The sequence below is a fragment of the Juglans regia genome, chromosome 11 (assembly GCF_001411555.2).
Source record: "Juglans regia cultivar Chandler chromosome 11, Walnut 2.0, whole genome shotgun sequence".
NCBI lineage: Eukaryota > Viridiplantae > Streptophyta > Magnoliopsida > Fagales > Juglandaceae > Juglans > Juglans regia.
The window spans coordinates 36794338-36821424 of NC_049911.1; the positions used below are offsets into that span (position 1 = coordinate 36794338).

At 34.9% G+C, this 27087-nt stretch overlaps 3 protein-coding genes across 8 annotated transcripts; all 3 read right to left on the reverse strand.

Moving 5' to 3' along the window:
- Positions 1-47: 47 nt before the first annotated feature.
- On the reverse strand, positions 48-3164 carry LOC108987666 (tryptophan aminotransferase-related protein 4-like). The gene is made up of 5 exons (XM_018960633.2): positions 2751-3164; positions 1667-1961; positions 1034-1329; positions 607-887; positions 48-463 (listed from the first exon to the last, which is right to left on the reverse strand). Exons 1-5 carry the CDS (start codon positions 3047-3049, stop codon positions 252-254), a joined length of 1383 nt encoding a protein of 460 aa, XP_018816178.2. The 5' UTR covers positions 3050-3164; the 3' UTR covers positions 48-251.
- A 3348-nt stretch (positions 3165-6512) lies between these two features.
- On the reverse strand, positions 6513-8953 carry LOC108987667 (tryptophan aminotransferase-related protein 4-like). Its single transcript, XM_018960634.2, has 5 exons — positions 8549-8953; positions 8101-8395; positions 7470-7765; positions 7033-7313; positions 6513-6892 (listed from the first exon to the last, which is right to left on the reverse strand). Exons 1-5 carry the CDS (start codon positions 8845-8847, stop codon positions 6708-6710), a joined length of 1356 nt encoding a protein of 451 aa, XP_018816179.2. The 5' UTR covers positions 8848-8953; the 3' UTR covers positions 6513-6707.
- A 2858-nt stretch (positions 8954-11811) lies between these two features.
- Positions 11812-26380, reverse strand: LOC108987673 (DNA mismatch repair protein MLH1). 6 transcript variants are annotated; one of them, XM_035695620.1, is made up of 21 exons: positions 26191-26380; positions 24675-24874; positions 24376-24507; positions 23837-23888; positions 22732-23737; positions 21867-22039; positions 21526-21598; positions 21075-21209; positions 20285-20495; positions 19092-19240; positions 17283-17381; positions 16752-16821; positions 16473-16608; positions 15394-15488; positions 15191-15299; positions 14844-15009; positions 14049-14210; positions 13149-13323; positions 12488-12651; positions 12309-12371; positions 11812-12113 (listed from the first exon to the last, which is right to left on the reverse strand). In XM_035695620.1, exons 5-20 carry the CDS (start codon positions 22999-23001, stop codon positions 12339-12341), a joined length of 2220 nt encoding a protein of 739 aa, XP_035551513.1. In that variant the 5' UTR covers positions 23002-23737; positions 23837-23888; positions 24376-24507; positions 24675-24874; positions 26191-26380; the 3' UTR covers positions 11812-12113; positions 12309-12338. The 6 variants fall into 6 exon arrangements, with proteins under 6 accessions (XP_035551513.1, XP_018816192.1, XP_035551516.1 ...); XM_018960647.2 differs by lacking the exon at positions 12309-12371; XM_035695621.1 differs by lacking the exons at positions 11812-12113; positions 12309-12371 and having other exon boundaries at positions 12541-12651; positions 13149-13280.
- Positions 26381-27087: the final 707 nt, after the last annotated feature.

Sequence of the window (27087 nt, forward strand, 5' to 3'; positions counted from 1 at the left end):
CCTACTCAAAATTCTCAAATTCAGACAAAAATACGAGAGACACTCTCCTATTAGTAAGCATTGATTTCCTCTATTTTCATGTTGGTGTACCCAATATCCAAGACGGATGAGGGAAAAAGTTTCTTTAGCAGATGAATGAGGCATACATGATCATGACGGCCAGCTAAGAAAATCATTATCCTCTTATTTCCGGCCTACAGAAAGATAATGATAATGATAAATACAAACCTAATGATGATTGACGGCATTAATTACAAAGGCTTTGCCCCTTCTTCCCCCAACATGAGTTTGTTCAAACGTTGAAGTAGTAAATCAAAATCGTCTTGGCTTCGTATGAGGCTCAGACGTACGTAACGATCTTCAGCACTATACATGCTGCCTTCACGGCCATTAATATTGGCTCCTTGGAGGACCGCATTACAATCTCTGTCCTCTTCCCTCTCACACTTCACCCATGCATAAGCTGTCATTATAATTAATTGAGTTAAAAACTGTTAAAAATAAGAATGCTGGATTAATTCAAGCGGGTCTTAATTTTTTTTTAATCTTTGCTTTCCAAAATGGAACATATAGTGGTACTATCTATGTGTAACCATGTTTGTTTACCTGGTGAAGATTCCCTAACTTCATGGAAAAAACTGCAGTACTGAGGTGCAATTTTCTGGAGAGAGAAGCGTTTCGACTTGGATAGAGTCTCACTCAATTTTTGCCATCGATCTCTCATGGTCTTGTAGCCAAATTCAAAGATTTCTCTTCCTCCCCCTTCAATGACTACTTTTAAGAGCTTTAAAGCTCTTAATTGAGAATCTCGAGAAACACCGAAAGTGTTCAAGTTCATATACTGTATCATTCGTTCGTACACAGCCTTATCCTTTATTATTGCCCACCTGCATGCATGGAACCCAACATATATGCGATTACCCAAATGCAGCCCATATTAATTTGGTATTAACAATTAAATTATCTACAACGGTTTAGAATTTAAGTACTAATACAGTCTTGTTAATATAGTGATAAAGGGTTCTCTTCTTACCCAAATCTAGTGCTGGCATGACCCGTCAGTTTAGAAATTGTGAACACCATGACATCTTCATCTGCTGGAGTTGGAATGGGTGAAAAGTGTGGCCAATAATAGGCATGATCATGAATTGCTTTGGCATTTGGACCACTAAGAACTGCCTTGTTCGGCTGTCCATCCGGATTGTTTGGTGAAGTTACAAACTCAATGACATTCACAGTAGCATCTGAAGTACTGTTCTTCCATAGGGATGCATCTCCTTCAAACTTAAAGATAATTGATTGAAAAATGTCCGTTTGCATTTTATAAACCTGTTGCAGTATTTTGATTCCAGCTTCATGTACATCATTTAAAAAAGAACTCAAGAGGTAAGAATGAACTAGGAATAAAAATCTCCTAGTTTTAGGACAACTCTTGAATAGAGAAATAAAATTCTAACTGCTATTTTTTTTTTTCAATTATAACTAAGACGAATTTTATCATCTCAGCAATTTAATGGTCATTCCATAATCTTCAATCCTTCTATCTCTTATCGAGAGGACGAATCTAAATCATTCAATCAAAAGATAATATCTAAAATGTAAACTGTACTACACACCCTAAACAAATCTATAGAGTACTTGATATCATGAATGAATTAATACCAACCGGATAATAAGGAATTGATGCAACTATCGGTGCAGGCATAGAGGAATTATCAGTGGATAATGCGTTAACAGCTGCATTAAGAAGTTGAGTCGAGCCGGCACCAAAGACGATGTACCTTCCGGCAGTGACTGCATTTCCAACAATGGAATGTAAGATGCGGACATGCCTCTCTAGCTCTTGACTGATGAAAGTGTGGTCACTGTATGAATACCCCATTCGATGCCATCCCGCCACTACAACTGCACTGCTTGCTGCATGTTGCCTCCAGAATGGCTCCAGAAAATATGGATCTCCACTACAATATATAACAATTTATATGTAGATGCTTAATCTTATAATATAGGCAATGTAAGGATCGAGGATGCATTATTAATGGTACTGATTATATGTAACATAGACTTGTGATCATGGATTTTCCTTCTTTAAAACAGAGATAAAGGAAAGGTGATATCGATGAAGTACTGGGAATATGATCCCATGCCTTTTTTAAAAAAGAAATTGTTGCTAAAACCCTTTTAAGGCATGTTTTTAATTCATGAAGAATATTTAAAAGCCACTACTGTTGATTCTCAAAACACCTCTTTCATTTCAGCACCCCACCAACATTGAGGTTGCATCATGGTCGCTCAGATGAATTTTCGTGAGTAATCTATATAGGAGTGTAGATCATCATGGAAGATGACGTGGTTCCACCATTAATGCACCTAGCTGTTACTTTTTATAACCATTTTTTAATATAATGCCAAATATTCATTGTAGTATCAATAACTAATATCTAAACTTCTGTTAAATCTTGTTAAGAAAATATAACTTGAAATTTTAATCTTCATGCATATCAAGTTTTTGGATAGTTGAGAACACTCTGTCGTAATTAGAACAGTGGATATCGACCGGACATCGACTTTGACCAGATCATCCTTATTGGCAGAGGATGTGTTGCCACAAACTAATGATTGCTTAATTTAGGTTGACTTTTTCACTGTACCGTTTCAACTGGATACGAAAAGTTTCTCCAAGATGAAAACAATATATCTCAAAAACCCATATGCACATATCAGAGAGAGAGAGAGAGAGAGAGAGGTACCCATCAGCATTTACAGCACAAGCAGGTGAAAACTCAGAGCAGTCAGGGCCTCCATAGCAAGAATTGCACTCACAAACCGGAAATCCCTTTTCGTTAAGAACCAACCCATCCAAGTAGGCTCTGCCATGGCCTGAGCATGATATAGCAGCCACAGCCTCGGCATCTGCTGCAGCTTTTTTGCTCCAACTGAGGCCGAGCTTTGAATCTTCACCCACGTACAGATTGATGATAAAGAAGAGATTGAGAACCAAGGAAGATACAAAGCACGCTACAAACATGGACATATTTTTCTTGGCCATGTTTCAAGCCCTCTCGACTATTTTCTTGTTTCTTTTTGGGTGTGTTGGAAGGATGGTTGTTTTCTTGAAGATTTTGGATCTGCAGAGTGATGCCGGCCATTATATTAATTCTATTTCCACTTGCTATATATACATAATATATATATCACGTGGGGACAACACAAAGTGTAAGAATTTCTCAGAAAAGAGAGGATCCAATTATATTAATTAATATATAGAAAGATTACCACACGAGTTCACTACTTTTATATCTTTGTGAATTTATTCAATTTATGTAGGCAGCTAACTCAAAAAACTTGAAAATTTCAACGCCTTCGCAATCGAGGAAAGATCAAATGTTTTCGTAACATATCATGGAATGGGTTATCAATTTGTGCTTCTTTTATTTTTTTTCTTTTTTTCAGAAGAGGAGACTAGAAGACGATAACGAATGATTTAGATACATTATTTTCGTGGCATAACAGATATAATATGGAGTACTTAGTTATAGTTTAAGATTAGTTCAAAACCAAATTGAATAATCTAATCCTTGTTCTTAAAACTCCTTTTAACTTGGGATCAGTATTCAAAAAACATTGCTATATAATCCTATTCAAGACTGGAGAAAATTTTCTAAAAATATTATAATGAAAAGTGGAAGACTGACTGAAGAGATATGTTGAACAAAAGGCTCCTTTACATTGGATCAGTATTCGACGGAAGAGAACAGATATTGAAGAAATAGCTCCGTGACCTTGGATAAGTATTCAATAAATAGTACTTATTACCGACGAAGATTCAGGTTACCTTTGAGTAGGAAAGTCTTCTCAATACTTTTCAAATATTCTCATCTTTATGAAATTATTTCACATGTCAAATAATTTAAATACTCTCAATAAAATTTACAAATTCACTTCAATTTCTATTCATAATTATTCACAAACATTCTATAATATTTATCACTATTAAATATAAATAAAAAATAAAATCACTATAATATTTATAACTATTATATATCAATAAAATCATCATAAAAAAAATCAATCATTGATAGGAACCTATACATTTTTCAATTATATATCTAAAAGTTAACAATTCAACATATTTTATACATTCAAAATATTATCAATGAGACCTACAAATCCATTTCAATTTTTACTCATAATTATTCATAAATATACTTAATACTTCTTAAATATTCTCACTACCTAAATATAACCTCATATTCGAGATTCGAGAAAATACTCCAAAATATTAAAACGACGGAAGGAAAAAAAAAAAAAAAAGAAGAAATGGACTGGCGTGGGGAAGTCACCAGGCATGCATCTTTGGCCCACCTGTTGATAGAGAAAAATAAAAAAGCATTTTTCTAATCCTGAAAAAAATAAAAAATCATCAGGAGCCATCATCGGATGGATCATCGGTGAGTTAAGAATTATTCTTGTCTCTTTGTCGTTGTGTGCTCGTATCGTATTCATGCAAGAATAATTCTAAACACACAGAGACAAATACATATTAAAAGCCGGTCCACCTACGGAATGGTTTGTTTCTGTAAGCAATGACGTCTTTGGTACCGTAAAAATATAATAACATAAGTTTCATTCATTCTCACTTACATACATACTTCACAAAAAATATTTTCTTTTCTTTAAAACATTATAAGGTAAGATTTTTCTTTTAAAAATATTTTATTTACTCAAAACATTTCCCACCTTATACTTTTCTTCATAAAACTAAAATTTTTCATGCATACAATTAATCTTATCGCTTTTTCTTTGACCATTATACACTATTATGCTCCGTGTATTAAGATTAGTAATCTTTTGGACCCAATTCTGCCCGTAGCTGCGGGTTGAGAATCCCTCAGTCAGGGATCAGTACTGAGTACACTATCAGTATTACTTATTCGTCATTGCAGTCTGTCCAGCCTTTTGATACCATCATTCATTCATCAGTCATGACTGTTACGAAGTTTCATACATTAAAACTTTAATTTATTTTCAGTCCTTTCATTCCTCTCATTTATCAGTCATTTCATAAAACATATTTTCATAACATAAAGTATAAAACATCGTCATTCATATCATGGAACATACATATAATATATACTACATATAGCATTCACATTCGTACAACTATTCTTGAGATGTGTAAAAAGGATCTGTTAAAGAAGATCGGTACATATATATACTTGAACCTTAATACCTTAACATAGATTCGTAAAACATTTTTATCGTAAGAAAACATTTCTTTTCTTTTCATTTTATAAAAGAACATTTTTCATAAAAGCATTCATTTTCATATTCATAAAACAGTTTCAGCGACCTGCAAATAATCCGAGAAATATCAACACAAACTTTCTTAACACTTAAAACATGTTTAAAAAAAACGAAATAATACGAGAGATACTCTTCTATTAATAAAAAAGTGAGTGAACAAACAAAAAGAGGATCAAGAAAGGTTTGGTGACAGTTTCATGTGTAATGTAATGTTTAACGTCCCCAGACGTGGGCCAGCTATACATATACATTCATGTTCTTTTCCTAAAGTGGATTGCCAAAGCCATAAATTCTCGTGCAGACTGCAGATGTTAGGCTCAAAATCTGAATAGCGGTCCCTGTTTCTTGGACCCCAAAGGTTTCATCTGCTCTAAAAACTTGTAATACAAGTTTCAAACCATACGTAAGTAGTAAGTATAATGTACTTCAGTCAAACTGCATTCACTTCTCTCCCCCAAAGTCAGATTCCTTTCCATTCACACCCTCCTCACCTTCCTTTGGATGGAGAACATATCTCTTCTCATTTTAAGCATTCATATATTATTCAAACCATTTTGTTCTCATTCTCTTGAAATATTAAGTTATTACATTATTAAATCAAAAAAATAGTTCACCTTTCCATAAAAAATATTACTTTATGTCCATCATTTGTACACCATCACTCTGTGGTGTGGAGAAAAGGCAAAGCCACATCCCCAACCCTCTGCTCATCTAAAGAGATAGGACAGTCCAAAGGGGAAGTACAGAAAAAAAATCCCAAGCACCATATAAATAAACCCACAATCTCTCAGTTTACCTAGCAAAAAAGTGAATAATAAATGGCATAAGTCTTACTTTATATATTATATATATATATATATATATCTCCCACTTAAAATTCTCAAATTCAGACAAAAATACGAGAGATACTCTTCTATTAATAAGCATTGATTTTCTCTTTTTTTATGTTGGTGTGCCCAATATCCAAGACGGATGAGGTAAAAAGTTTATTAAACGAATAGTGATAGGATTACTATCAATCTACTACTCACTTACTATCTAAGCACATTTTAAAATTTTTTTAATTTTTTTATCATTTTTTTAAAATATTTTTTTACCATCCTTAATCATTAAAAAAATTAAAAAAATATATAATTTTATTAATATTTATTTCTTTAATCATTAAGTAAAATTAAAATTAAAAAAAAAATCAAATACAATTTAAATAGTAAATAAATAGAAATAGGATAGCATTATTTTTATTAAACAGAGGAATGAGGCGGTATACATCAAGACGGCCAGCTAATAAAATCATTATCCTCTTATTTCCGGCCTACAGAAAGATAATGATTATGATAAATACAAAGCTAATGTTGATTGACGTCATTAATTATAAAAGCTTTGCCCCTTCTTCCTTCCCCCTACACGAGTTTGTTCAAACGTTGAAACAGTAAATCAAAATCGTCTTGGCTTCGTATGAGGCTCAGACGTACGTAACGATCTTCAGCACTATACACGCTGCCGTTACGGCCATTAATATTGGCTCCTTGGAGGACCGCATTACAATCTCTGTCCTCTTCCCTCTCACACTTCACCCATGCATAAGCTGTCATTATAATTAATTGAGTTCAAAACTGTTAAAAATAAGAATGCTGGATTAATTCAAGCTGGTCTTTTTTTTTAAATCTTTGCTTTCCAAAATGGAACATATAGTAGTACTATCTATGTGTAACCATGTTTGTTTACCTGGTGAAGATTCCCTAACTTTATGGAAAAAATTGCAGTACTGAGGTGCAATTTTCTGGAGAGAGAAGCGTTTCGACTTGGATAGAGTCTCACTCACTTTTTGCCATCGATCTCTCATGGTCTTGTACCCAAAGTCAAAGATTTCTCTTCCTCCCCCTTCAATGACTACTTTTAAGAGCTTTAAAGCTCTTAATTGAGAATCTCGAGAAACACCCATAGTGTTTAAGTCCATATACTGTATCATTCGGTCGTACACAGCCTTATCCTTTATTATTGCCCACCTGCATGCATGCATGGAAACCAACAATGTGATTACCCAAATGCAGCCCATATTAATTTGTTATTACCAATTAAATTATCTACAACAGTTTAAAATTTAAGGACTAATACAGTCTTGTTAATGTGCTCTACATAGTGATAAAGGGTTCTCTTCTTACCCGAATCTAGTGCCGGCATGACCCGTCAGTTTAGAAATTGTGAACACCATGACATCTTCATCTGCTGGAGTTGGAATGGGTGAAAAGTGTGGCCAATAATAGGCATGATCATGAATTGCTTTGGCATTTGGACCACTAAGAACTGCCTTGTTCGGCTGTCCATCCGGATTGTTTGGTGAAGTTACAAACTCAATGACATTCACAGTAGCATCTGAAGTACTGTTCTTCCATAGGGATGCATCTCCTTCAAACTTATAGTTGATTGATTGAAAAATGTCCGTTTGCGTTTTATAAACCTGTTGCAGTATTTTGATTCCAGCTTCATGTACATCATTTAAAAAAGAACTCAAGAGGTAAGAATGAACTAGGAATAAAAATCTCCTAGTTTTAGGACAACTCTTGAATAGAGAAATAAAATTCTAACTGCTATTTTTTTTTCAATTATAACTAAGACGAATTTTATCATCTCAGCAATTTAATGGTCATTCCATAATCTTCAATCCTTCTATCTCTTATCGAGAGGACGAATCTAAATCATTCAATCAAAAGATAATATCTAAAATGTAAACTGTACTACGCACCCTAAAGAAATATATAGAGTACTTGATATCATGAATGAATTAATACCAACCGGATAATAAGGAATTGATGCAACCACCGGTGCGGGCATAGAGGAATTATCAGTGGATAATGCGTTAACAGCTGCATTAAGAAGTTGAGTCGAGCCGGCACCAAAGACGATGTACCTTCCGGCAGTGACTGCATTTCCAACAATGGAATGTAAGATGCGGACACGCTTCTCTAGCTCTTGACTCATGTAAGTGTTGTCACTGTATGAATACCCCATTCGATGCCATCCCGCCACTACAACTGCACTGCTTGCTGCATGTTGCCTCCAGAATGGCTCCAAAAAATATGGATCTCCACTACAATATATAACAATTTATATGTAGATGCTTAATCTTATAATATACGCAAAGTAAGGATCGAGGATGCATTATTAATGGTACTGATAATATGTAACATAGACTTGTGATCATGGATTTTCCTTCCTTAAAACAGAGATAAAGGAACAGTACCTTCCAGCATTTACAGCACAAGCAGGTGAAAGCTCAGAGCAGTCAGGGCCTCCATAGCAAGAATTGCACTCACAAACCGGAAATCCCTTTTCGTTAAGAACCAACCCATCCAAGTAGGCTCTGCCATGGCCTGAGCATGATATAGCAGCCACAGCCTCGGCATCTGCTGCAGCTTTTTTACTCCAACTGAGGCCGAGCTTCCTATTTTCAGCCACGCACAGATTGATGATAAAGAAGAGATTGAGAACCGTGGAAGATACCAAGCGCGCTACATGCATGGACACATTTTCCTTCGCCATGTTTTCTTGTTTCTTTTTGGGTGGGTTGGAAGTGTGGTTGTTTTTCTTGAAGATTTTGGATCTATAGGGTGATCCCGTCCGTATATTAATTCTATTTCCAGTTGCTATATATACATAACATATATATATATATATATAGAAAGATTACCACACGAGTTCACTACTTTTATATCTTTGTGAATTTATTCAATTTATGTAGGCAGCTAACTCAAAAAACTTGAAAATTTCAACGCCTTCGCAATCGAGGAAAGATCAAATGTTTTCGTAACATATCATGGAATGGGTTATCAATTTGTGCTTCTTTTATTTTTTTTCTTTTTTTCAGAAGAGGAGACTAGAAGACGATAACGAATGATTTAGATACATTATTTTCGTGGCATAACAGATATAATATGGAGTACTTAGTTATAGTTTAAGATTAGTTCAAAACCAAATTGAATAATCTAATCCTTGTTCTTAGTCCCAAAAAACTCCTTTTAACTTAGGATCAGTATTCAAAAAACATTGCTATATAATCCTATTCAAGACTGGAGAAAATATTCTAAAAATATTATAATGAAAAGTGGAAGACTGACTGAAGAGATATGTTGAACAAATGTCTCCTTTACATTGTTGGATAAGTATTCAATAAATAGTACTTAAGACCGACGAAGATTCAAGATTCGAGAAAATACTCCAAAATATTAAAACGACGGAAGGAAAAAAAATGAAGAAATAGAGTGGCGTGGGGAAGTCACCATGCATGCATCTTTGGCCCACCTGTTGATAGAGATCAAATATTGGTTTGTGTTTGGGGGTTTATCTTTTCATTTTTTGGCGCTGAAAATACGCAAGTCAGAGCTCCCTGATTTGCATGTCGGGCCGTGCAGGCTGTAGCACGAGGATGGCTACCGATAAGTTATAATTTTTTTTCTTTATTTTTTCTGATTTTTTTATTCATTTTTAAAATATCCTTATATATTAAAAAAAAAAAATCACAACATTATTTTAAAAACATTTTCTTAATCCTAAAAAAAAAAATCATCGGGACCATCCTCGGGATGGATCCTCGGTGAGTTTAGAATTATTCTTGTCTCTTTGTCCTTGTGTGCTCCTATCGTATTCATGCAAGAATAAATCTAAACTCAGAGAGACGAATACATATTAAACGCCGGTCCACCTACGGAATGGTTTGTTTTTGTAAGCAATGACGTCTTTGATACATACCCAGCCATCATAGATTTGACAACCCAAGCCCTCCTCATCCACTTTCCTCAATGCAATCAGTCTTTCAACAACCATTCTCTCTCAATTTCCACCATAACTTTCTACTTTGATTTTTCTCATCAACACAAACACCAATAATTATTTGTTACAAAAAACTCTTCTCACATTTATGCGGCGCTGCCTTTACAGGAAAATTTTCATTGATTTTCCTCGACAGTTTTACGACTTATTTATATTACTAAGGTCAAAACAACGTGCGAATCATGTTTATCTAATTAGATCAAACAGTTACTTTATAAAAATAATATATTCTTTTGCATAATTTGTAAAAATAATTGATGACATGTATAGCTTAGAAGATATTGCTTTAATTTTTATATAAATAATAGAATTAATAGAATATTATAAAGAAATTTTAACAAATAAATTAACTATTTTGATCCGTACTTTAATTCTTGTTAGCACACGTGCAGCAAGAATTTGTTTGTTGCCCATCCCTGCCCCAACATAGTATGGTCCAAGGAAAATTATACCAACGGATTGGGCTAGTGTTTCCTTGCTGCCCTAACATAATTGCTTCTTTTGTAATACCTAGTATTTTCGTGTGTTTTAAATAAATAATTCTTTTATTTATTTGTAATATTGGCTCTCTTATTTTAAATTTAACGTGATTTTTATTGTATTATTTTGTGATAACTAAATTGTGAAATTTATTTTGACATGGTTTCTTGATATTAATTATTGTTTAGTATTTAAATTGCTCTCTATTTTAATTTATTTCATTGTTCGGCTTTATTGTTTTATTTTATTTTATTGGACCTGTATTTTTCGAATAGTGCTTGTTTTTAGTGGGTTTTCTCTATTTTGAGCCCAGCCCATTTGGCTTTGTGAAGCCCAGCCCGTAAGCTTGTTTTCAGCCCAACCCTCGCTTCCTCAAACAGCGCCGTTTTGGTCTGCCCTTAGGGTTTTCTTCTTCTACGCACCACTGCCTTCCTTCTTCTTCCTCTTCTCGGTTTCCTCAGTTTCCAACCCATGCAATCCCCAACAGAAAATGCAATTACAACGACAACACATGAAGCAGCTACAAAATCAGCAACAGAGGAATCAGAACCTGTTTTTTGAGAACAGTTCTCTGACTTCTACCTTGGAAGACAACACTAATGCCATCGGCAACAATAGTCATCTACCAATGCTGTATTCTCACGTTGGGTTTCTTCTTGTTTTGTCAAATGTTTAGCAGATCTTAATTTCTAATTGGTTTATTTCTTCGTATGGAAGCAGAATGAGAGATTGAGATCAATATTTGCAAGAGCAGAGAAAGGAACAACTTGCAGGACTGTTGAAGTATTTGGCAATGAAGAAGAGGTCGGAAGATGTGCAAGGCAGGGCAAAAGTTAACGGAAACAAGAAAATTTAACGGGAGAACAAGAAAAAACACTAACAGTTAGATAGGCACTTATATAATAGAGATGGATACTGCGTTCCTTTTATTTTATTCTATTCAGACACTTATTTCTCCTCAAATTGTAATAAATATTATACAACAATCATCTTCAAGACATTAGAAACGAGCAACTCAAATCATTTTCCCGAGTTCATGCAAAAAGGAAAAAAAAAGTAAAAAAAGTTTACCATTTAACTGCAGTTATAATCTCTCAATTCATCTTTCCTAATATAAAAAATTATGTTAACCATACTGACCAAGCCACCTTGTCGTCATCCTCAGTTCCCATTCAAGTAGCAGATCGAATAATCAAGTTAGCCCCAAATCCAGATGTACCATTGAGGTGTTTAATTTTGTATGGGGTATGAACTAACACGGGATTATTGAGGTTCCCAATAGTGGACTATGGCAACCGAAACCCACAAAACCCATAATCCATTGACACTGAACCCAGATCCCTTTACAAAGCAAAGCTAAAATGTTAATAAACTGAATTACACTATCAATGAACACAGTTGCATCAGACAATAGCCCCATTCTCCTGTCACTAGATCTGAACAGAACAACTATGTTAACATCTTTCAAAGATCTTGTAAAGCTTCTCCAGTGAAGCGACCTGTAGAAAACGGCAACCCAAGTAAGTTCCCAATCCTAAAATGTAAAGGGCATATACGCCCTTCCCACCTTTGGACCATCCCAAAATTGAAAAAGAAGAAAAATAAATAAACTAAAGAACACAGAGTGAGTGAGTGACTGAGTGAGGGAAAGAGAGGAGTCCTTATATCTAAACGATCAAGCACCAAGAAAACACCTAATTATGGGACTTCTTTCTTAATGCTGGTCAACTGATAGCGTTGTCAGAGTGTGAAGCTTCCTACACAAGATGCATGTGACAAAATAATTTCCAGCCTAGGTCATAGCTCAATATGTTATTATTTTTTCTGCTTATAGTTCGAGATTTCATTAGAGCCTCAATGAAATAAGACTTACCCGGACAAAGGTTCCATTAGTAGCCATAGAAGTAGGTGGCTTGAAAAAGAGTCTCATGGATGGAAACAAGACATGTTGGATTGACCATTCACGCTGGGCCCACACAGTCTCTGCCTCCGAAAGTAGTTCCTGCTCAATTTCATTCTCTTCTGTAGTATCATCCCCTGGAAACACCAAATAGCACTCTGAGGTTGAAACCCGACCAAAAAAAGAAGTGCAATGTTCCCCCATAAGGGGTTGAGGATGTAGCTTTTTGATTATGATTGGATTGATGACAACAAAAGGTTCTAAATTTTCATTGCAACAAGAAAGCCAGTTGCTTATACAGTTTAACAGAGCGTCAAATATTGCACCCTACCCTCCTTTCCCTTCTGGGAAATTATGCTAGAGTTAACATGTGAATACAAAAATGCCTGACTGGCAAACATAAAAACATTTTAACCACCCGGAGTTTTAGGTGTAACACTTTTAAAACTTGAATTCTCATACTGTCTAAATGTGTACTCAAAGGTCGAGGAAAGTGATGAAATCAAATGTATACCATTTTTTGGCTTTTAAAGTAAGTTCATTGAAAAGGAAAGAGCATAGAGACATGAAACTTTAGGTAATTTAGCAAACAAATATTATGGACAGAATGAAAGCACAAGCTACAACACCATACCTATATTCTCCGGAATATCTTCTTCATCTTCAGAATTCCTGAGAGGTTTTCTCTTTTTGTAGAACTGCAAACCATCACCTGATGGGTTGGGTAACATGGGAGGATGCATTGCATAAAAGTTTCCAAGAGCAGCTGAAATTGATTGGAAGCAATTTTTCTCATCCTCCCAGTCAACCTATGACAAAGACCAAATCAAAGTTCACAGAAACTAAAGTACACATCTCAGCCAAGGAAAAAGAATGTGAGCACTGATACCAGACTCCTCATGTTTCACCCATAAGTTTCCTACTTTTTTTTTTTTTATATGTAAGAGATAAATTTTATTAATGAAAAAGGCCAAAACCATGTACAAAGGAAGTATTCCACAGAACACCTAAATACATTCTAAAAGTGATGAACTAGAGACAAAAAGTCATGAATATTATCCCCCACTAAAACAATAGCAGAAAACCAAAGCAAAGGGACATGCATCAGCACAATAGCTGAAATTACTTTCAATTTTCACGTGTTCTTTATGCAGGTGTATCAGCACAAAAGGGACATGCATCTCTCATACTTAACATCAGACTCTCAGATGGAGTGGAAGTTGAAACCAGTTGTTTATAGCACAGTATTATAATTTCTCTCGCCCATTTGCATTCTAGTCCCAAATAAATACCAATATACAACAAAAGAAGAAGGTCTTAGACATTGATCGTGTAAAATAGTAGCATAGACATGGCTGTATGTGTTTGAATGTACATGCGTGTTAATATATCTTTTCAAGTGTGAGTAATAAGGAGACAATCTTTCCAGAGCAGAAACTGACGATGCCAATAATCATAAACAAAAAACTTGATATTATATTGAAGGGGAAAACAAAAGCATAAAGGAATAAGTTATATAAACTTGAATGCGTACATCATTGCCCAAACAAAGTACAAATTCAGGGACACGATCCATGTCAGGTGTGTACTGCTCAAGTATGACTGGAAGTCTAGACAAATTTCCATGTATATCAATATGAATGCAGAAATAATCCTCTAACAGTCCAGCCTTTTGCTTGAGCAATTCGGTATTCATCTGGATAAACATCAAAATATGATGTTAGTTAAAGAATCAATCAAATGTGGCTAATGAAATTAAAAAGGTGCATAGGTGCGGGCAATTTTCTGACATATAACCTCAACTCTATTATAATAACTTATCAAAGGATTTCAAAACAGAATAGATATCTAGAGAACTTAACATAAACAGTTTCAAATTGATTATTGAGGTACATTGAGAAGAGAATTCAGATAGTTAAGAATAAAAGATAAAATTCTAGTAAATTGAAATGGTTCCAGATCCCTTTTGCTTGTGTTTTCATCAACCTGGAAGAGAGCTCAGATCCATCAATATTCTTGCATCATGATTGGGTAATCTCTATAGTCACCGTAAACATTATTTACATATTACCAAAAGTTATCAATATTAAGTTTTCTGCTACTGTATAAGGAGTGTATCAGTAGATGAGCACATGTAGACCTTAAATACATATTACATAGACCTTAGTTATCAGTATAGAAAAGATTCACCTAAAAATTACAACTTACATAAAGCAATAGAATCTACAAAAGAGAAGAATATTGCTGAAAGCAAGTAACTACAGCCTAACTTAGAAGAGAGACATAGCAAATATAAGAAAGGAGATCACTCCAAGGAAGCCAAAGTTACTTCTGCTATTTTGTCTATTAGGTCATCATTCTCATGGCATCCCGGATCTGAATTGTCTTCTTTCAACGCCATCATAATCAACTCAAAAATTGGAGCCGGGTCACTTAATTGCATAGCATTAAAATGGGCAAACCGGCGCAGAACTTGCTGATACATGAGCTCTTTGCTGTAATTGCATCAAAACAGAAAAAGAAACAATCAAGTCGTATAACAAGTCAAAAATTCAGGGAGGTATGAGAATTAAATATCCAGCACCTACTTCTTTCGAGACCAATTATTTAGTGTTGGATCTTCGTCACAATTTCATTTTATATCTTGCCTATGTCCTACAACAACGTAATTCGTACCTCAAGTTCACCACATTTGCAAGATAGAGATGAGTGTCGTGCTGAAGCACTGCAAAGATGTCGTCTGCCATTCCAACATATGTACAGTGTGTTACAACTTCCAGCAGACCTGTGAAAACATATTTCTGAATGAACAGCTGCATCTGCTAAACTCAAAGAAAGCACATCTGCTTAACATTCAAATGAGCATGCAAAAACCTCACCAGAATGACAATTACAATCAATTTCATCAATGAGCTCCTGAATGCTAGTCAGATCTGCCCCCTCCTTTGGGTTTCTTCTTTGTCTAACAGAAGATCTACAAGTGAAAATTATATTTTCCTTAAATAGAATACAGGTTACCAGCTATGCATACAGAGCACGTTAATTCTATTTCAAACAAAAAGAAAATACTCCAACCTCCCGAGTGAAAGCACATGGATCTCCCGTGTTTCCAGAATTACTCTTCAATCCATGTCAGAGGGATTCCACCAACAGGAAGAGAAATTGAGGAGCCTACCCTTTGCATTTAAAAAAGAAACTCACTTGTACCTTCAGAAGAATGAAAATTCTAACCAACAGACTTGCCTAAACCCAGTCACATGCAATCCTTCTCAAACCCCTTTTTATGGAGAATCACATTGCATTTAAGGAATAATAAAATATTTCGTATTCTAACAAAAAGAAGCACCTAATTGCTAGTTTTTGCTCTATTATCAATCCTATAAGAAACCATTAACCTACCGAATGACCGAAACTGTGATATATATTCACCATTTACATAAAACTAGAAGGTCCTATTAATCTCGATGAAGCTGTGTCCTATCATAACTGGTCCCTGATAATCATAATGACAAAAATTCCCACAAAAAGCAAAAAAAAAAAAAAAAAAAAAAAAAAAAAAAAAAAAAAAAAAAAAAAAAAGCAAAAAAAAAATATTAACATGATAATAGCATAACAAGGCCAACAATAACAGTATATCAAAATAGTTAGTCTACATTTTCTTATAAAAAAAAATCAAAATAGTTAACGCTTAGGTGTATCTCTTATATACTCCAGTACTTGGATTCGGCATTTGTTGAGTTTGAATGAAATTTCATCTGCTTATATATATATAAAAGCATAACAAAATAGCAACAAAACAAAAGCCTATGAAAATCTGAAGATAGATCATCTTGTTCTAACAGAGTTACCATGCACTTTTCACACTCATAAGAAACAATGCAGAAATCCATCTCTCCAAAGTATCCTTGTTAAAGTTATCCACGTAAAGCAAAGGCATATAAACCAAAAATGGGTCTACCTCACAGTAGTCAAACTCGGATTATTTTCAAGTGGTCCACAAGGCTTAACTTGCAAGTAAGCATGCAACCTTCCAGCAGGATCTAATGAATCTGTTCTGACCATTTTATGCACTGGAACTTTTTGTGATTTTGATCCTATCAATTTATAAGAGTACGAGGCAGTTAAATACTGGGGGAACTCCCAGATTGTGAGCAAGTACAATCAATAGAATATACTACAAAACATTAGGCCAAACAAGGACATGCAAAACAATTGAAAGGGAAAATTTTTTGCATACCAGATGGCGAGGGGCTGAAATTAGGGTCCTTGTCCATAGCAATATTATCTGATGGAGATTGTTCAACTATCTACCACACCATGCAACAAAAGATGCCAAAAAAATTTTACAAGTTATACAACAACATCAATCAGAACTATCGAGACATAAAAATGGCAAATATTAAAAGCGCCACATGCTGGTCAGACTAGATGAACTTTAGAATACTGATCAAATACAGAAACTATAACCCTCATAAAAGAAACGAAGTTAAAGTTTCATACGCATCATTTTGGTAGCATGGCCAGGCCCTGAGGTGGGGGACTGCATATCCTTTGTCAATGGTTCAAATCCCAGTGCCCACAGTAAGAAAATTTTGATGATTTTTAAATGTTATGAAGAATAAGCTCACTAAAATTTGTGTCCAATTATTTTTGAACTGGCCATGGAACAGTCCAAATATATACATGGTTCAAAGAAGCATATATTTTTCTTATCAAACACCGGAAGACATCTGGTTTGCAGTTTAGTGACCAAGTTGTCAGGAAATACCTGCTCCCGAAATGTCCGTGACTCATTCGAGTTCCTCAATTTTGATTCAACCACTGACTGTATCTTCTCAATAATAACTTCTTGATTTAAAAGACTTACCTGCATATCAACAAACAGTGTCTTGTTTTATTAAAACCTACCAATATAGTGTTCTAACAAGGGTTTTTTTTTAATGACGAGGAAACCCGGAGACTCTGCAAACGCAACATGCCTTTTACCCGGTAAACCTCAGACCTGGAATGCATCCCAATCACATGGATTCAGTAAATCATTGACTTTTCATCAATGGGACGTGGCTCCTAAAAGTTGTTTACACCCAAGGGTTCAAACCTTGGACCTAGTCACCTAGAGGGAGCATACCACTCTTTGCTCCAATCGTATTGATAAGAAACAATCAAAGAAGCTAGAACAACTCAAGATGTTTCGGCTTTTTCACTTTATAAGTCAAAAGGGACTCTTGACTATTTCAAAACATCAGATAAACAAGGCATAAATAGTAAACTCAAGATATGGACACATATTGTTGAACGTCTGCATGTTTACATGACCGATGAAGTACGAAGAATACAGAATGGGGCATCCCAAATTCCGTTACTCTTGCATTGAATCTCCAAATCTTGCGGCTACATATTTTCATCCCTGTTTTAAAACACAGTTTTCTGTTCCCAGATATACCACGATAGAAAATAGGAAATAGTTCTTAGTATGACATGTAATGGACTAAGAAAAAATCAAATTGTACAACTGCAGCCTGTTGCTATCCAACACTGCATTAAACAATAAATAAGGGGAAAATACACCTTTCACCTCCAAATAATAGGCTGCATTTTACACTTTACACCCCAAACTACCAACACCATACATTACACCCTCCAACTACAAAAAAAAAAAAAAATGACAAATAGCATGGTCATCCAATTATGAGTCCTGATCATTAAGATGAATAAAAAAACATTTACTTATATAAAAATAAAAAATAAAAATAAAAACGAATGAAAAAGATGTGAATGAAAAAGATGTGATATCGGTAGTGTTGCACAATCTCGATCATCAGATCTTAATAGAGAATGCATATTGCAACTTTTGGGTAGTTTGAGACTGTAATGTGTCAATGTTGGTTGTTTTGGTTGCAAAATGTAAAGAACCTATTAGTAAGGGTGAAAAGTAAATAACTACTCTCCAGGCAACCAGAATCCTCCTATTTTTTCAAATGAATGTTCTCTTCTAAATAGCAACAACAAAGCCACTATTACACAAAAATTAGCAATGACAAACCCCAAGCTAATCCGCAAAGCTGACCAAGGTTGAATCAAGTTACTCGCCCTGATACAACTTATTTATCAATTGTTTGATTCATTGCTTTAAATTACACAACACCATATGTAGACAAAAAAAAAAAGGATTGAAATATATTTACCTATGGTGTTCGACTAGTATTTCTTGAAAGGAAAGCAAATTCAACCCACCTTAAAAAGTAAAATACTGACATGTTGTAGAAGCTCATTTATGAATCAGGCATAAGATAAGCAATCACAAGGATGTAAGACAAGATGGAATAAAATCTCAGAATGTCAAGGGTACTGGTGAGATTCACTGGGTTTTTTCTGTAACTCTAAGGTTTGAAGTTGGCTATGGCATTGGTACAATTGCATCGTAAAACTTTAAGCATGTACCTTGAGAAACATTGTTTGTGTTTTTTTTTTCATTTTTCTCTTTCTTCTCCTCTTACGTAGTCTCGTGATCTTTTTCATTTCTAGGTTGGGCTCCGTGAGAAACAAACAAATATTAAATACTCTTGGAATCATGTACCTCTCTCTTTGTTGGGTGCACATTCACATCAACATGTTCAGGTGGCAATACGATTGACATGTATATGAAGGGTTTAGATGCTTTGGGCAAGGTTGCAGCATAAACAATTTCAACAGCTCTCTTCAATGCAGTGCATTCCACCAATCTATCTGAATAAGGAGGGGAAGGAGTGAGAGATAAGTGAGACTGTGCATACCATTTTATACTCTACCAATGCAAGTACGTAAAAACTATAAATAAATTTAAAAAAAAAAGAGTTTCGGGACTTTCAGTAGAAGATTGAACAAATACAAAATTAGGTGTCCCTACTCAAATTTTTTTTTTTTTTTTTGGATAATTAGGTGTCCCTACTAGGGCTGCAAACGGGCCGGTCCGGTCCGGCGATGGACCGAAAATTTTCGGTCCATTATTTTTCCGGACCGGACCGGACCGAACACCCAAAGGGACCGGACCGGACCGATAGCTATCGGTCCGGTCCGGTCCGGTCCAGTCAGGTCCAGTCGGTCCGCCCTCTTTTTTTTTTTTTTTTAATAATTAATAAAAAAATTTGTTTAAAATACTAAATTAAACTAAGTGACTTATTAATGTAGATTATGTAACAGACTCAATAAAAAAATATTTTATATGGTCAATGATAATAAATTAGATGAAAATTATATTATTAATTTATATAATTACTATATAATTAACTAATTGATATTATATATTTATTAATTCATAGAATATTAACAAGTGTTAATAGTACATTTAAAATTTTATATTGTTAATAGTGATAGGTTAAATGAAGATATATATAAAATATTGTTAATTTATAGAATATTAACAAGTATTAATAATATATTTAAAAATTTATATTGTTAATTATACAATTATTATATATAAAATATATATAAAATTTTTTTTTTTTTTTAATTTTTCATTCGGTCCTGTCCGGTCCGGTCCGGTCCGAAAAAACTGTGGACCGTGGACCGGACCGAATGATTTCGGTCCTCTAAAATATGGACCGGACCGGACCGGTCTAAGTCTCGGTCCGGTCCGGTCCGGACCGAAACGGTCGGTCCGTTCGGTCCGACCGGACCGTTAATCACCCCTAGTCCCTACTCATTTTTCTCACACACAATGTGCTTATTAAGGGAGAGCATCTAGATAAACAAAATTTGGCATCCATAAAAACATATTTTATCTGCACATACCATTGATATAAAGTACCATAATTATCTTTTTCGCAACATAATTTGAATTCGAGATGAACCCATCCATCTTGAAAACTGAACTAGATGGATTATGGTCAGAAGTTTCAATTTTGATAAGCGATCGAGCAACTGACACCCCATAAACTGATCGAATAGCATCAAGCCTAGATGATGCAGCAACTGTATGAACATCTGCTCTGCCAGCTCCATGCTGATTAAACGAAGGTAGAAAAAGCTTTACTATGGTGCAAAAGCAAGTTAATCATGCAACAATAAACTTAAAATCTCCATTCACTTTGGTTGGTTGAAGAATTAAGAAATTTTATGAGAAAACTAAAACTGGCAAACTTTGGTTGGCTGAAGAATTGAAGTCATGTACATATATCTTCTGGGATACATAATAGTATAACACATTTTTATTTTTATTTTTGTTATTGATATCATAGTCGCTTTTATATTGTTTGTTGAATGCTGTATTTGTTCATCCATGATTGTGCAGAAGCTCAAGCTTTTTGAGTCTTCAACACTGTGGGTAGAGTAACAGTGTTTGCTAGTTTTAAAGGGAAGATTGATCCACCATCTTTGGAAACCTCCTGCCGGAATGTCATGATATTTGCTTAAATTGTTAGTCTTAACTTATATACAGTTACCATATTTATGTGCATACATACTTGGATTTCAGCAGTCTCTTAATGATTGGTATGTTCTTTATCACAAACCTACATCACTAGGTCAGCCCTAGATTTCAAGACCACATAAAAAGACAAGTCCCGTTTTTTAAGCAACCAACCTTTCGGCATGAGAATCCAACATGTATGTGATGAATGGCAAACCGGCTTAGCAAGTCTACAATCTTCGAATAATCATCAGCAGAATTTTGTAGAGTCTTCCTCCGGGCAATCATGTTATAGAATAGATTCTCAACCTGATGGCACAAGAAGCAAAATTCAAAACCTTCAAGAAAGAAAATGGAAATCTAGTTTTCTGCATGAGCACATCCTACGTGTTCGTGCATAAAACTGAAAATATCAGCAAATCCTGGATTTTCCATTAGCAAATGAAGTTCAATTTCATATTATGTTTTTAATAGTTAACAAAATATAATAAATATCTTCAATTGTTCATGATAGAAAATACCCAAATCATGGGTAATAGTCCGTGGAAGTTGGAACACAAAGCTTTTGCAAATGATTCCTAAAATACTCAAAGCTTTCACATTCGATCAAATGTCTGCTTCATACCATTATCTGAGTTCCTTTTACAGCAGCGCATGCCTTCGGCTCATGCTCCATGACACCATCTCTATAAGATACTCTGAACAATAAGCTCAAAATATCAAATTAATTCACACTCCGTCACTAGCAAACAAGCATTCAAAGAAAATGAGCTTATTCTTTAATCTCAATTATCTCGCTATTCAGCACCCCAATTTCTCACTTTACATGAAACATAAGTTTCGAAAGTCTTATTTCCTTTCCGTTTCCTTTAAATAAGATGTCTTGGCCAAAAATTTAAAAAAAAAAAAAAACATTCAAGCTTTGTAAGATGCATTTACTCAAAACAACTAGCTCCGCATAGCCACCTGTAACCATGCAGCTGCCCTTTGGTAATGGTAGTGACAGTAACATGACCGACATAAGTCATGCTTGCCAGAGCTTCTCCTCGGAACCCCATTGACTTTATCGTTTGTAAATCTTCAAACGTAGAAAGCTTTGACGTTGTGTGCCTCTCGCATAATATCGGCAAGTCGTCGTACTATAGTGCCAGCACCAAAGACAATGGCCACATTATTATCAAATGAAGAAAGAATGAATGAAATGAATCATTAACAAAATCCCTTTCTGTTTGGTTGTCGAGAAACTTAAGCGAAAACCAAACCAAAATGCTCAAAGTTTTATGAAATTGAAGATTTTTTTTTTTTTTTAAAAAACTTATATTCTAAAAGCATTAACCGCTGCCATCTTAAGGCTCAGCCAGGTTGCCAAGATAATTGAGGAGAAGGCAAATAAAGCGGAAGCAAAAGATAAGTGACTCTGTTTCTGTTCGGTTTTCGAGAAAGAAAATTTAGGACGAAAGGGAAGCGAATTTCTCAAAAACTTTCTTATAAAACGAACAAAGGAAACTGCATGTCAAGCATTAACGTGGAGTTCTACCAAAGTTTCTGTTTGGTTGCCAAGGAAATTGCAGATACGCGGAGGAAAAGAAATAGAAAGGCTCAAAGAAAATACAACCAACTAAAACTGCGAGTTGAATAGAAGAAGAAAATAAACAATATCATGTGAAACAACGAGGCAGGCTATTTTCCTTTCAACTTATTTTCCTGCAGTATCTCCGACTCCAAACAGAGCATTATCATTTCGATTTTTCTTCCTTTCTCTTATTTTCCAGACAAAGAAAACGGGGACATAGAAGGTAAGAGATTGAAGACAGAGGGCGAAGTAACAAACTCGGATTCCGTGACCGTCGTCGGAGACTTGGATGAGTTTGAGGCCGCCGTCCTTGACAACTACGCTTATGGAGGTGGAGTGGGCGTCGAGGCTGTTCTCCACCAGCTCTTTAACGGCGGATACCGGCCGTTGGATCACCTCTCCTGCCGCGATTCGGTTGACCACGGAGTCATCGAGGCGGGAAATTTTGGGAGGATCTTTTGGTTGCGTCGCTTCGTCCATTTCCATCGGGAGAGGCACAGCGTCGCAATCGCCGGGTTGGGTTTCCATGAGTGAAGTTCAGACTAGAGAGAGAGGGAGGGAGGGAGGGAGCAGAGAGGCTCCTCGATTCCTTTTCGTGTAATAATAATGTGGATGTGAACAAAATGCACATGACATCCTAGGTGTAGCCCACCAAAGACAATTCGGCCCAACCCAAAATAGCAGCAGACTGCAGTTAGTCGTTAAAATGGACGAAAACAAGGCTGCCTAGCCTTGCGGTTGCCAACGGAAACCGTGGAATTAAGTTTTTGGGTAAAGCGAGAATCAGTAGCCAGAACGAAAACGTGGAGAATCAAAACCCAAGTGTTCATGTAACTCTACTCTACCACCGTTTAAATGTTGTTATTAGATTGCTGTGGTGTTGAAGCAATAATGTCTTCTTCATTTGCTGCCATTATGAATATGACATTATTAACAACAAAATAATTAAATTCCCCACAACACCCATATATCAACGTCTCCTTACGAAAGTACCGGTTTGGTTGGAGAAGGGTGAGGGAGGGGGGAGGGGGAAGAAAAACGAGCAGAGAAACTAGGGACGAAGAGGCAAAGCTTTTAGCTTATATACAAATCATGTGTATCCAAGTTCTGCTCTCTCCTCTCTTGGGTTTCAAATATGTCAGCGGGAGAGCTTATGAACCTCCATGACGGAAATAAAGTACAGATCGGTAAATGGCAGCAACATGGAGGAAGCAGATGAGCACTATAAGAAGATCATCCAAGAGGCCAACTATTCCCAATATTCCTGCAGTATTGTAGATAAGATTATATCATCTTCAGTTACCAAAACATGTCCACCCACCACAAAAATATAAAAATATTTGGTGTACAAGCAGCAAGATACCTTCTGGAATGATGTCAACGGGGCTGACTATATAGACAGCACTTAGAAACATCTGTACGTAAGAAACAGAATAAGAACTTGTCCCTCAAATACCACCAAGGATAAATTTATTCATATAATTTTTGGGCAGCATGCAAAATGGAAAACAAAAGAGGGATTGTCATCTAGACATCCAGCATGACCAAGGCAACCTCCTTAACCATTATACAGATACGGGTCTTAAGCTACGTCACATATTTCAACAAGTACAAGTTACTCAAATTGATGGAGTTTCCATAACAACTTTGATAGTACGAATCACAAAAAACGTTGGATAGTTTGTAAAGGGCTCTAGGACTTCAAAGATCCAGATTGATGCCATGAAACAAAAAATGCCACCATAGCTATTGTAACAGACCATGCAGCTAAGGCTGAAAAGATATATGCCTTTATTTGATTAAAAAAACAAACTGGTATCCCAATAGACAAATAAATCGGATGCTGATGATGATGATAGCAGAAGTAAGCACGAATCTAACATAAATGAGATGCTAACATACTTGTCTGCATATCTGTATTGTTCACTTAACTGCTATGTAGACACGGGCTCTGATAACAAGAGGAAGGGATCTCCGAGGATCAAGCAGTTCTTGTAATAACCTTCGGAGGAGAAACGGAAGATCCCGCATTCTCTATTGCAAAAAAATAAAAAATTAAATTAAAACATCTTTCAGATGTCAATTCAAAGCGACACACTGCCAGGTCCCTAGATATGAATGCAATTGTAAATAAGAAAATATGCAAGAAATGTTGCTAGCATATTTAAAAAATATATATATTATGGCCACAAATATATTACCTGAACAAGACCATTGGTACCCCCACCAAAAAGCCGATTGTATGTTTCAACCTTTTCTAGAATCTCAGCAGCCTCAGGGTCATGTCGCTGCCTTAATGAAGCTTCTCCAGGAATCAACAAGGTAATTTGACGGCGACACAGAGGACATCTACACGGCTGGAGTGCTGATCCATGATGCCAAACAAGCATAATGCAATTGCCTGAACGAGAAGAGACAACAATTTAACCACATGATTATCCTAATATTTTTAGAAAAATGCATTATTATCAATGGCCCTTCAAGTAAAATTCTTTTCCTTATTACATAATTCATAATGGAGAGCATACATATTTACAATGAGAATTCAAAGGCTAATAAATACAAGAGAAATGTGATGATGTACTGTGAGTATGCAGCTAGTGTGTTCAATCATTTCAGGTAAGTAACTTGTAATTACTTAGAAAGAATACATGCTTTTATAGGTATGTACAGTAGAAATGTTTTGGAATAAGTTTTATAATTTCATAGGGAAACTGTTTTTCAAAAATAAATAATTCTTTTTATAAGAAAATTTAATGACCCTCATAATTAGGCATAACTCAAGTACACAGGTAGTACACAAGAGAGAATTACCTAATTACAGCCTACGATAAAAAAGAAGCATACAAGTCATTAAAATTAGGAAATTGATAGATATACAACCCTTTTTACAACCTTTTATACAAATATGTTTCAAAAGAACCCCCTCTAATACAGTAGCCTTAGTCCAAGTCATTACATTTATTTATTTATTTATGTTTTTCAAAAATAAATAAATAAATATATTCCTATACTAATATGATTAGACATGAGTGTAGTTAAAGTGAATAACATAAAACAATTCGTTCAACTAAGCTATTTGTATGGATCAAAGATTAATATTCGCGATACAATATTTGTAGATGGATCACTCGAGTAAACATATAAGCAACTTCATTCAGAATGAAAAAAATAAAACATTTGCATGATCCTCAACCGAAGACAGAAATCATCATATGCAAATGGAGAGTTTTGCCTACAATCAAGATAGTGAAGACATTAAATCTTATGTGGCCTAAAGATGTTTCACATAGCAAGTGATATTTATCTTAAAAATAAAACTCAACTCTAGCACAGCCTTGAATATTAGACCCTGAGACAACCATACGAACCCCTTTTTTTATTGTTCAACTGTATCTAGGGAAATTATTACCAACTTCATTCAGGAAATGAAATCGGCATCACGTCGCGGGATGTCATCTGAAGTAATCTGATAAAATGACACTCGAATCCTATGTAAGCCTGTAAATGGCAAGCGCTATGTTTGGCAGCCGATAAATGGAGGAAAAGAATGAGAATACGGAGGTTTTTTGTGATTAAGACTCCCAACAGTTGTTTTATCAGAGGGCATTATAGTTTTCTAGAATTGGCAACGGTAGGCAACGAAAAAGGCAAATTGAATCTCCAAAATTTTCCCAGAAATCAAACAGAGGAGAAGAAAAAGAAGAAGAAGGGCACCGCAGAACCAGTGGGAGCAGTTGGCTTGACATGGGATGTTGAAGCTGCTATGGCACACCGAATAGAAATCGTTCGCCGGAGGACCGTCCATCTCTCAGGCACGTTGTGAATCTGGGCCCTGTACCAAGTGGGCCACTGAGGTAGATCTGGATATATGGAACTGGAAGCAAGCTCTTCCCTCTAAAATATTGCGCATATTAAATTGTTAATATCAAATAAAACCACGCCGAAATATTAAAAAAAAAAAACAAAAAAACAACAGTCGTATATGTGAATTATTAAGAGCACTCTAATGGTTTTTATATATTTTCTTATTCATCTTCAAAATTTACTCTTTTTTTTATTATTTTAATTAATGATTTTTGCAATACACCATGTATCAAGTTATCTATTCTTTTTTAATATCATTTAAATATTCTTTTTTCTCAATATCATTTAAATATTATTTATTTCTTCTTTTTTTATAAAATTTAAATATTTTTTTAATTACCGACAAATTTATAATATTTCAAATCTTTTAATATTTTTCATTTATTAATACGAATACAATATCTCTAATGTCAAAATGACATCAATATAACCCAATAAAAATTAAAAATTAAATAAAGATTGAAAAACTTATTTATCCTTTTTTGTGAACTTTTAATCATGTTTTGCAAAATTTTTAACATGAGTATTTATCTTTTTATTATAATAATATTGTAACTTTTTTCATGTTATATAAATAAAAGTGTAAATGTTAGAAATATAAAGTACGATTAGGAAAAAGAAATAATTAATAACAACAAAATTATATAGATGAATAGTGCATGTTAAATGTAGAAAAACACTTTAGCTCATATATGTATTTCACATTTCTTTTACCTAATCCGATTGAAGCTTTATCTTGACATATTG

Coding starts and splice junctions, on each gene's coding strand:
- LOC108987666 (XM_018960633.2), bottom strand. CDS start 3,049: ATGGCCAAGAAAAATATGTCCATGTTTGTAGCGTGCTTTGTATCTTCC. Junction 1,962..2,750: donor TGTGCTGTAAATGCTGATGG/GTACCTCTCTCT, acceptor TATATATTGTAG/TGGAGATCCATATTTTCTGG. Junction 888..1,033: donor CATGCCAGCACTAGATTTGG/GTAAGAAGAGAA, acceptor CCATGCATGCAG/GTGGGCAATAATAAAGGATA.
- LOC108987667 (XM_018960634.2), bottom strand. CDS start 8,847: ATGGCGAAGGAAAATGTGTCCATGCATGTAGCGCGCTTGGTATCTTCC. Junction 8,396..8,548: donor TGTGCTGTAAATGCTGGAAG/GTACTGTTCCTT, acceptor TATATATTGTAG/TGGAGATCCATATTTTTTGG. Junction 7,314..7,469: donor CATGCCGGCACTAGATTCGG/GTAAGAAGAGAA, acceptor GCATGCATGCAG/GTGGGCAATAATAAAGGATA.
- LOC108987673 (XM_035695623.1), bottom strand. CDS start 26,281: ATGGACGGTCCTCCGGCGAACGATTTCTATTCGGTGTGCCATAGCAGC. Junction 21,210..21,525: donor TAAAAGGAACTCAGATAATG/GTATGAAGCAGA, acceptor TTGTGCCATCAG/GTTGAGAATCTATTCTATAA. Junction 15,010..15,190: donor GCAAATGTGGTGAACTTGAG/GTACGAATTACG, acceptor ATGCAATTACAG/CAAAGAGCTCATGTATCAGC.